Below are 11,157 nucleotides of genomic sequence, written 5' to 3' on the forward strand. Positions count from 1 at the left end.
ACGTAAGGCAGACCACAAAAGCAGCCCGGCCACCATACAAATTGATAATTTAAAGAATATTAATAATTAAGACGTGGGTCCTCAAATCCATGTTTGGGGGCAAGGGGTGTGTGTGTCAGGCCAGAAAAGGTTCAAGACTGCTGTACTGCCCAATCTTTCTCACTAGAGATGTGAGGGATTGGACTGGGGGCTTTCTGTACAAAAAACATGTGCTGCCCTGCTGAGCGCTGGCCTTTCCCTGAAGTAGGCAGCCTCTTCTAGGGATGAACACTTCTGGAGTTTCCATCATTCAATGCATTTCTCACAATATAGTAGTATCTCTCTCCCTACACGTGAAATGTGCTGCACATTATATGCAGGTCGGGAATTACTTTGCAGACTGACTTTCGAGGAAAGATGTGATCCCTTGCAGGAATGGAGGCATATTTTATAATATTTATTTTGCATGTCACCCAGATTGCACCATGGGAAGCAAACACAGCACTATCCATAGCTGTAGCTCAAGAGCACCGGGTGAGCTCCCTGGATGTCCCAAGACAGAGGACAAAAAATAAAACAGGAGGAAGCCAATTCTCTCTGGCAAAGTCTGACTTGCAATCTACCCCACTGTAGCAAAGTCAGTGGCTGGGTTGTGGCTGAAGAGTGTTTTTAGACCCTGTGGCAAGTAGATCTCTCAGTATATTAGTTACCACAAGACTGGACTCCAGCCATTCAGGTAGTAGACATATGGATTATACTGGTAGCTGTGGTACACAGAAAGGGCCAGAGTAGCCCTGGAGAAGTCACGTTCTTTGAAGGCTGGAATTGCCGAGTTCTTATCAAGTCCACCAAATTCTGAGGCCAGCTGCTTCCTCTTGGTCTTATATCTTCTGTTCTGGAACCAGATTTTCACTTGGGTTTCGGTGAGTTTCAGGTGCTTGGCTAGGTGGGCTCGCTCAGGTGCAGACAGGTACTTCTGGTGATTGAACTTCTTCTCAAGCTCTATCACCTGCATGTGGGAGAAGGCAGCCCGGGAACGCTTCTGCTGCTTTGGGAGTCTCGGTAAGGATTTGGGGGTGTTCTCAGAATGAGAGAGGAAGGCCTCTGCAGACTGATCTAGTAGAGAAGCAGAAAGGGGGAAGTTATGACCTATTTAAACAATACCAAAAATTTGGGAGGGAGGTAATGGAAGGAAGGAAGGAAGGAGGGAGGGAGACACACACACACACACACACACACACACACACAAAACCTACAACCAAATGGCATGTTTAGGCCACCTTGATCTCCACAGCAAATCCTGCACTGTAAACCGCACAATCACACTGCACATGGGATGTGTGTATGACAACACGGCATTTTGTGTACTTTCTTGATCTTTGCATTTTGCTTATAAGGCCCCCTCTGAACCATGCGTGTAAAAATGGCAATATACCATATTAAGCAATCATGGATTCCACTCCCACACAAAGAATCCTGGGAACTGTAGTTTATCAAGGCTGCTGAAAGTTGTTCAGAGACCCCTCTTCCCCTGCAGAGGTGCCATTCCCAGAGTGGTTTAACAATCAATCCCTGAGTGGTTGCTCAGCTCTGTGGTGGAACAAGGGGTTCCAAAGACCTCTCAGCACCCTTAAAAAACTACAATTTCCAGGAATCTTCAGGGAAATCTGTGATTATTTAAATACTGCTTTAGATGTAAGGTGCAAATGGGGCAGTGGGGTGTTGTGGTTAAGAGCGTTGGACTTACTGTAGTTGGAGAGATCAAATCCCCCCTCAACCACAAAGCTCACCCTGAGGGACTGTGAGCTGGTCTCAGCTTATTCTGCCTTTCACATGGCAGACTCAGGCAGCAAAGGGACAGGACAGACCCCACCATCTCAGACTGCAAATGGGGCAACGAAAACATTTCTTTAATAGCCCCCATATATAAAGCTTCCTGCAGGAGGAAGACTAGCACGGCAGACACTACAGGAACCATGCTAGTTTTCCTCCTGCAGGGACCTCCTTTTTAAACTATGGACAAGAGTTTACAAAACTTACAAAGCAATCCCCCAACAGGCAATTGCTCCCCCACTTGGGGACAGACAGGCTTCAAGGCAGCCGCTGCCCGACCCGTGAGCTGAAGGTCCTGCAGCCCTGCGGGCCAGCTGTCGGTCTCTCCCCTCTCGCCGAGCCCTTGCCCTCCTGCCCGGGGCGCGGAGCAGCACAACTTGCCATCCCCCCCCCCCCGCACAACCCCCCTGCCAGGTGGGCCAGGCTGAGCGGCTGCTCCGAGAACTCCAAGCCCCGAGTGGGGAAGTGAGCAAGGTCCGGCTCCCGCCCCGCCTTCCTCCCCTACCTGTCGCGCCCGCCGCGCCGGGCTTCTCGGGGGCTTGGCTGGCCCCGGGCCGATCCCTCCGCGCCGGCGGACGCGCCTCCTCGCCGGGAGCGCCGCCGGGGCGCAGGATGTCTCGGATGAGGAAGGAGGTCAGCTGCTTGGGGCGAGCAGCGCCGGCCGGGCGCGCCTCGGGGGCCTCCATCACCCGCGTGCCGGAGAGGGGCGCCCCGGCGCTCGGCCAAAGTTGTGCTCCCGACGCGTCCGGAGGGCCCTTTATAGCGGGTGGCGGAGGGCAGGCGGGCCCCTCGCTGGGATTGGTGCCGGGCGCTCCTCCCCGCTGCCCGGGAGCCTCTTCACCCATCCTCCTCCTCCTCCTCCTCCTCCTCCTCCTCCTCCTCCTCCCGGCTGCGATCCTGAGGCAGCGCGCACTGAGCAAGGGAGTGCGCGATTTCTCGCCCGCGCGGGGCGTGCTGCGCTCTTGCGCGCGACTTCTCAGCAGGGATTTGGCAAGGCCCAGGGAAGTCAGGGGGTCGCCCTTCTCCCTCCGGGGTCAATGTTGGCGGAGAGAGGATCGTCACCTAAGGCTGGACACCCGAGCGCTCTGCGCGCTTATTCTGAAGAAAGCTATTCAGAATTTGGTGGGACTTTCTCCCATGTAATGCCAGCCCGACCCCCATCCCCAATTTAACCCCAGAGATGGAGCTAGATGTGCACCCGCGGGGCGGTCAAGTGTCCCTGAGGCGGCACGGCGATGTCACCCCCCCCCAGGGATGACACCCAGGGTGGACTGCACCCACTGCACCCCACTTCCTCCGCCAGTGTGGGGAACCCCCAAGGAACACTGAGGGGAGGTCAGAAGGAGAAGATTGAGAGGAGGATCTGGATGCTGAAGGGCAACAAAGTTTCGTGAGCAGGAAGAACCTGTGAAAGGGAGCAGTTGGGACTCCAAGGCTGAAGCAGAGGAGGAATGACAAGAGACTGCTGAGGAATCCAGGGAGTCTCCCTCTCCTGCTGCGACAATCTTCCCTCCAGCCTTGTCTCCAAGAATACACAGAATAAGGAGGAGAGTGGAACAGAGGCCAAAGATGCTCAGATGCTGTTTGAGACTGCTGGGAAGAGGAGGAGCCCTAGAAGGCAGGGACCGTCAGTCCTGACAACTGCTGCACAGGGGCAAGACCTACTGGGAAGCATTGCTGAGTTGTATGTTCATTTCCTTGAATAAAAAGTTGCCTGAGCACTGAAATCTGCCTTTGCTTCTTCATGTTGACCTGCATCTGACTCCAGCCCTGACAGCCTGGCCCTTTGGTCCCCCCCCCCATCCTAACTCTGCTTAGAAGGAAGTCCCAGTGATCTGACCAATGTGCTTTGGGGTCACAGCTATAACACAGTGGTGGTGTGTGTGTGTTGTATGTAGGAGGTCACAAATTAGGTCCTTGGCATTTCCAGATAGGGCTGCTGGGGGAAATCCTTAGAGAGACACTGTCTGTCATTAATACAAAGCCACATGGGAGCACTGGCCTAATTCAGTTATAAGACAGCTTCCCTTGTTCCTATGCATGGGGTTGCAGCCATGAAGCTCACTTCCACGGATGAATTTGGTGGGGCTTCCTCCCCAGGAAGTATACACAAGATGGCAGCTTTAGGCTTGCAGTCTAGGAGTAACCACAATGGCATCATTCATGTTGTTGTTGTTTAGTCGTTTAGTCGTGTCCAACTCTTGCAATCTTTACAAAACTTTAGTTTATGGTTGCCATCAATTTTGATTTTAATTCATTTTTATAATGTTTTATAATGTTGTACTGTTTTAGTGTTGTTAGCCGCCCTGAGCCCGGCTTCGGCTGAGGAGGGCGGGATATAAATAAAATTTATTATCATTATTATTATTATTCGTGACCCCCTGAACCAGAGCACGCCAGGCACTCCTGTCTTCCACTGCCTCCCGCAGTTTGGTCAAACTCATGCTGGCAGCTTCAAGAACACTGTCCCACCATTTCGTCCTCTGCCGTCCCCTTCTCCTTGTGCCCTCCATCTTTCCCAACATCAAGGTCTTTTCCAGGGAGTCTTCTCTTCTCATGAGGTAGTCAAAGTATTGGAGCCTCAGCTTCAGGATCTGTCCTTCCAGTGAGCACTCAGGGCTGATTTCCTTAAGAATAGATAGGTTTGATCTTCTTGCAGTCCATGGGACTCTCAAGAGTCTCCTCCAGCACCAGAATTCAAAAGCATCAATTCTTTGGCAATCAGCCTTCTTTATGGTCCAGCTCTCACTTCCACACATCACTACTGGGAAAACCATGGCTTTAACTATACGGACCTTTGTTGGCAAGGTGATGCCTCTGCTTTTTAAGAATCTGCTTTTTAAGATTCTCTGCTTTTTAAGATTTTTATGATTCTATCATTCATAAAATCATAGAATTGCAGAGTTGGAAGGGACCCCAAGGGTCATCTAGTCCAACCGCCTGTGATGCAGGAAGCTCAGCTAAAACATCCATGACAGGTGGCCATCCAACCTCTGCTTCAAAACCTCCAAGGAAGGAGAGTCCACCGCCCTTCGAGCGAGTCTGTTCCACTGCCTAACAGCAAAATAACACCGTATTCCAAATCTTAGCAGTCTCTCAGAGTGAACCAGATGGACCCCTAATGAAACATTTTCCCCAGTGTGAAATCATCTGTCATGACACTGACATTTTCCTGCCGAGTATGAAAAGAATAACTACTGAATAGTCATGCAAACAAGCTATCATCTCAAGCAAAACTTTCATTGCAGTCACATTATATGTAGTTAGGATATCAAGCTAGACAAGTCAAGTGTGGTCTTATTTGGAATACTACCAGTCAGCTCCCGTTTTCAAATGGGCCAGTGGCTGCTAAAATGTTAAAGGAAAATACCAGTTTACCATCTTCTAATGGATCAGCCTTCTACTCTCTCTCAGTGGCAATGTTTTCCTTGCCCAGTGCAAGAAAGAAGTGCACCAAGCAAGGCAGATTCCTTTAAAAATGAATGCTGATTAGGAGAGTTTTGAATCTATTGGCATTGGCAAATGGATGAATGACATCATGCATTACACAATTGTGGTGAATAGCAGGATAAAACCATATCCAAAGCAATTTCACATGGTCTCTCACCTCTAACTGTCTCTCATCTACCAACCAGGTATTATATTTCAACAAAGCAATTTTCAAGGGAAAGACAGCCAGTATGCTAAAAACAAGAGCGATGATTTAAAATTACTCCCCCACTTTCTTTGTAAGACATTTTTTCAAAAAAACAACAAGCACCCAGTTTTTATTCATTCTGTCATAGAATGTTGTGTATACACAGCATAAATATCAGGAGTGAGAAGCAGCTGCTGTCCTTTCCAGCTGTGCCCCAGATTGCATATAATTCAATGGGGGCCACTGAGATCCAAACCAGCCCCTCTTCCCATAGTCTTTCCCTTATTTTCCTGTACAGGTCATGTTCCTGTAGTTTGTAATCCATGAGATCTGGGTGGATTACAAATTCAATTCCCTTGTATTTCCAGAATGTATTAATTTGGAAAGAAAATACTCATTTCCCATCAAAGCCCTAAAGTGACCCCATGTAAAAAATAAAGACATTTGCACCCACTGTATTAATGCTGCAAGGGACTTTTTTTACGTGTGGTTATGACCTACTGGTGGCAGAAGGAGCAAGCTGCATTCCGGTGAGTGAGCCTGTCCTTGGCTGTGATGCTGGTTTTAGCCCTCTCACTGGTCGGAGCTGAAGGAGCTCATGGGCAGAGGGATTAGGAGAGGGAGGCTGGGGAAGATGAAACAGGTTTGAAAAGGCAACTGAAACCAGTTTAGGTTAGATTGCTTTTCAAAACCATTGGGAATTTTTTTTAGAGTAAATGAAGGGATTTCACTCTGCTGAAATTCATCGTTTACAACTTTAAAAAGGGACACAGGTGATTTTCATCTGTGATCTCTGCTGTGGTTGATTTCAAATACTGCGCACATATACCTTAGTCAGGTATTTGTCCCTAAAAAGTGTTAGGAGAAGCATTGAATTTTAAACTAAAAGGAAACTGAAGAAAAATAGAAGATCAAAAAAGACTTAATCCTAATAACACAGGGACAGTAAATTGTAGACTGATGATGGACTTTGAGAAAGTCCCTCCAAAAGAGTTTAGCCAAGCAAAATTTAAACTGAAAACTGAAAAAAAAACCCAAGATGGTGATTTTAAAGAGAATCAGGGAAATTAAAAATAATGGACTGGAAAAGCCAAGAGAAAATGAAGGAATGTGAAGGGGGGAATCAAGTTTTATTTACCTTTCAAACTAATGAGTATTTGGATGAAAAGAAGGAGCACATGAAAGGGTACATGGATATGAAGTCTGCTTAAACCAGTGGGGGAATGAGTAGGGAAAATAGAAGGCTTTTCTTTTAAAAAGCCAACTAGAGAAGTCGTTTCATGAATGGAAAGTTTGGGTTTTTGGTTGTTGAAGCTAGAAATGTGTGTGTAGAGAGAAAAAAGAGCAAAGAAGACAGGGAGGAGACAAAACCCTTCCTTCTGATTTCATGCTTGCTCAGGTTGCCTTGGAAGTAGAGAAAGACAGGTAAGTTAAAAACTTGCTGAATAGGCAAATAAAGCATTTTGAGGATGAATCTGGTGATGGCGACTGGAGAGTGACTGCTCAGGGACATGACAAGTCCAGGATCCTGTGGGAAAGTGCTTCCTCTGAGGGAAGTTGCTGAGAGTGGCTAGAGTGGTGGATTAGGACCTAGGAGACCAGAGTTCAAAACCTCCCTCTGCCATGAAGCAGCTCTCTGTCTCTCAGCCTAACCTACCTCACAGGGTTCTTGTGAGGATCAAATGAGGAAGCAGAGGAGAACATCAACTCCACTAAGCCTTTCCAGCAGAACCTGCAAGATTACAAAAAGATACGGGAAATGGAGCTCAAATGGTAACTATGGAACAGGCCAGGCAAAATTACCCCTGATGTGTAACGTGATTATCTAGTGGTAATAACCAAGGATTTTGGATTTTATTTTATTTTCGCTAAGCATCTTTTAGGAACAGCTATTTAGCTCATAGCTGAGACAACACAAAGCGTTGACTCTATACAAAAAACTTGGATCCTCTAGCACTGAAGGTAATATATTTAAAATACCAATTTAAAAAGCGGATCCAGCAGTCAGCTTCCTTTGCCAGTAACTTCCCATCTGGAAACTAGCGCTGCAGTTGAAGGAAGGTAATTCTAAATACTCTTGATTTGTCAGAAGTGGCGACAGGTGCAAATAGATACCTAACAGGTAAACTTGAAGCACTACATCATAATTAAAGTAACAATGCAGTTGCATGTATTGCGATTGAAGGGCTTATAGGTGAGTATCTCGTGCTTGGCTGGAGAGAAAATCTCTTTTCCACCTGCAATTCTTGTACTAAGACACTTTGAAGTCTTAACGTTTTATTTACCTTACAAGCTAATTAGTCTTTGAATGAAGACTACTCAGCGATCTTTTTCAATGCAATGCTTTTGTACTGGTCTCTCCTTTCTGTATATTCCCATCTTAAAATGGAGCCTTGAACTCTGGAATATGTCTCCAGTGTGTCTTGCAAGTGGAGGATTCCAGTGGAGGGAGAACGAATGCTTGAGAAGCATTGTAGTGAGTAGAGCTGTACTGAAATGACTGGCCTTTCCAGCAACAGTGACAAGATTACATAATCAATGGGAAACGGACGTCAAAAGGTCAACAGGGCAGGCAAAACTATCACCAATAGGTCACGTGGCTGTGGTAGTAATAACTCTAAATGGCCTATGATTTCACTGACAAATGCGTTAAGGGAGTGGATTGTGCTGTATCCATCACCGCTCCATGTGCATCCCTCCCGAAGTGGCGCACTCAGTGGAAGAGGACAATCATCCCAGATTGGAGGAGTGTACCGTTCTTCGGTCAAGGGTGTAAGATAGCTGCGCTCCCTGCTATTGTGTTCCATCTGCAACTCTTTGTGCTAAGACTCTTTCAGGTTGCGGTGACTGAGTTGTCAGAAGAGGCCCTATTCCGTGTCACTACAATGAAGCTCACCTGCAGGTAGGAGAACACGTCTTCTTTTGTTCCAGCCCTTCTTTCCTCTTGTTCCAGCTCCTCTTTTCTTCAGGCTTCCCAGAGCTCACTGTACCTGAAGCAGATCTGTTCAGTTGATGAGAAAGATGCAATGTGCGTAAGAGCTCTTGATACATCAAGAAAAACCCTGCAGTGAGAGTCACCAGCACTAGGACAGTGCTGATTTAGGTAAATTCACGTTGCACCATTCAGTATTTTTTTCCAGGGCAATGTTTTTTGTATGGGTCTCTCCTTTTTCCCATTTTCTTTTCTGTTGGTCTCTTCGCAGTTCTCTCCAAAGTTCTCTCCTGCAACACTCAAATGAAGCCAGCTCTTCCGGCTGAGTCCCAGAAGTCACAGTGGTAAGAATTTTTTTTTAAAAAAAACACACACAACAAAACTTATTTTCTGCAGGATTGGTGGAAGGTGGCTGGGGACAAACTAGTGGCTCTAGATTGTAACCCAACTGAAGGTGTTTGTAGACACATGAAGTCACACCTCAAATGGACAAACGAAAGGGTGAGCATTGAGCAATCTTTCCTCTTTCCACACCAAGCTTAATGGCAGAGATTTAAGTCTGACTCTCATCTCTCTGTTCTGCCCCTCTAGATTAATGGCTTATCTAGCTTCAGTCAAAAATGGCAGTCAAAATGGTATTTCAGGATTGAAGGACATTTAGGTGAGTATCCCTTGCTTGGCTAGGGAGAAAATCTCTGTTGTGTTCCGTCTACAATTCTTTGTGCTAAGACTCTTTCAGGTTGCGGTGACTGAGATGTCAGAAGAGGCCCTATTCCGTGTCACCACAGTGAGACTCACCTGCAGGTAGGAGAACACGTCTTATTTTGTTCCAGCTCCTCCTTTCTTCAGGCTTCCCAGAGCTCACTGTACCTGAAGCAAATCTGTTCAGTTGACGAGAAAGACGCAGTGTGAGTAAGAGCTCTTGATACTTCAAGAAGAACCCTGCAGTGAGAGTCACCAGCACTAGGACAGTGCTGCTTTAGTTGAAATGGTATTCCATTATTGACATACATTTAGGTGAGTATCCCTTGCTTGGCTAGGGAGGAAATCTGTATTGTCTTCTGTATGAAACTGTTTGTGCTTTGGCTCTTTCAGGTTGCAGTGACTGAGTCGTCAGAAGTGGAAGCCCTTTTGCAGCAGATTTCTTCATAACTCTTAAGTTTGTTTTTTTTCCTGAGAGAACATTCTATTTTGTATGACTCAGTAGGGTAGCAATCATTTTAAATGTACATACATATACAGCATTTGCAAATTAGTCTCCTCCTTTTTTTATTTTTAAAGGCATGTGTCAGTGGTCACTATAAGCAAAGAGGCCAATTTCTGCAATTTGGACACTGAGGGGAGGTCAGAGGGAGAAGATTGAGAGGAGGATCTGGATGCTGGAGGGGCAACAAAGTTTCGTGAGCAGGAAGAACCTGTGAAAGGGAGCAGTTCGGACTCCAAGGCTGAAGCAGAGGAGGAATGACAAGGGACTGCTGAGGAATCCAGGGAGTCTCCCTCTCCTGCTGCGACAATCTCCCCTCCAGCCTTGTCTCCAAGAATACACAGAATAAGGAGGAGAGTGGAACAGAGGCCAAAGATGCTCAGAAGCTGTTTGAGACTGCTGGGGAGAGGAGGAGCCCTAGAAGGCAGGGACCGTCAGTCCTGACAACTGCTGCACAGGGGCAAGACCTACTGGGAAATCGCTGAGTTGTATGTTCATTTCCTTGAATAAAAAGTTGACTGAGCACTGAAATCTGCCTTTGCTTCTTCATGCTGACCTGCCTCTCTGATAGCCTGGCCCTTTGTGTTTCCCCTGATTGTGGGAAGTGCAGTTTGACCCTAACTTTACTTAGGAAGGAGAGAGTATTGGTCAAAGGCGTCCTGGTAGTTGCCCCCCCCTTAAATGCTGTAGCTCAGTGGCGGAGCACATGCTTAGTATTTAGAAGGACCCGGGTTCAATTTCTGGCATCTCCAGGTACGGGTGGGCCCAACTCACAATCCCCTTTGATATGATCACCTGATCAAAATCCTGGCATATTGCAGAGATGGCAAAATGGATGGAACTGTTAAAAGATACAAATTTAGAGTATTATTATTTTTTTGTATAATATTTTATTGAGTTTTACACAAAAAAGCATAAAAAAGCAAACATTACAAAAGAAAAAAAAGAAAGAAGGTCGTAAACAAAAATAGAAAAAAAGAGAATTTTAACATATATATAAAAAAAACTCACTTTCCAATTACAACCGTCAAAACCTTATTTTCCTTACTTCCACCCACCTCCCGATCTTGTATTCTATGTAGTAATTAGTTCAGCAAGATCATTCTTATTCATTTTAATTCTTAGTCCCTCCCTTTGTACTCTTATTTAACTTAGTCACTAGAACCCCTTCTTTTCCTTTTCAACGTCCTCAACATTCGAAAATTTTACAGTGTTTTTGTAGGTAGACTTTAAACTTCTTCCAGTCCTCTTCCACCTGCTCTTCTCCTTGATCTCGAATTCTGCCGGTCATTTCAGCCAGTTCCATATAGTCCATTACTTGCATCTGCCATTCTTCCAAGGTGGGTAGATCTTGCGTCTTCCAATGCTTTGCAATGAGTACTCTTGCTGCTGCTGTAGCGTACATAAAAAAGGTTCTGTCCTTCTTTGGCACCAATTGGCCGACCATACCCAGGAGAAAGGCCTCTGGTTTCTTCAGGAAGGTATATTTAAATACCTTTTTCAGTTCATTATATATCATCTCCCAGAACGCCTTAATCCTTGGGCACATCCACCAAAGGTGAAAGAATGTCC

General features: G+C 46.3%; 1 protein-coding gene and 1 long non-coding RNA gene across 6 annotated transcripts; one reads left to right on the plus strand and one right to left on the minus strand.

Moving 5' to 3' along the window:
* Positions 1-415: 415 nt before the first annotated feature.
* On the minus strand, positions 416-2,616 carry NKX3-1 (NK3 homeobox 1). Its single transcript, XM_081843974.1, has 2 exons — positions 2,318-2,616; positions 416-1,095 (listed from the first exon to the last, which is right to left on the minus strand). The coding sequence occupies exons 1-2, from the start codon at positions 2,496-2,498 to the stop codon at positions 686-688; spliced, it is 591 nt and encodes a 196-aa protein (XP_081700100.1). The 5' UTR covers positions 2,499-2,616; the 3' UTR covers positions 416-685.
* A 3,058-nt stretch (positions 2,617-5,674) lies between these two features.
* Positions 5,675-10,116, plus strand: LOC309331282. 5 transcript variants are annotated; one of them, XR_014151760.1, is made up of 3 exons: positions 5,675-6,222; positions 6,849-8,882; positions 8,973-10,116. It is a non-coding gene; the product is annotated as an uncharacterized lncRNA (long non-coding RNA). The 5 variants fall into 5 exon arrangements; XR_014151761.1 differs by having other exon boundaries at positions 5,676-6,222; positions 6,849-9,042; positions 9,215-10,116; XR_014151762.1 differs by having other exon boundaries at positions 5,676-6,222; positions 6,849-8,725.
* The last annotated feature ends 1,041 nt before the right edge of the window (positions 10,117-11,157 follow it).

Source organism: Podarcis erhardii (genome assembly GCF_964252035.2).
Source record: "Podarcis erhardii genome assembly, chromosome: 16".
In the NCBI taxonomy this organism is placed as follows: Eukaryota; Metazoa; Chordata; class Lepidosauria; order Squamata; family Lacertidae; genus Podarcis; species Podarcis erhardii.

Excerpts from the sequence above, each read along its gene's own strand:
- NKX3-1 (XM_081843974.1), bottom strand. The coding sequence starts at position 2,498 with ATGGAGGCCCCCGAGGCGCGCCCGGCCGGCGCTGCTCGCCCCAAGCAG. Across the intron at positions 1,096-2,317 it reads CGGCGCGGCGGGCGCGACAG|ATCAGTCTGCAGAGGCCTTC; the intron begins GTAGGGGAGGAA and ends CTTCTCTACTAG.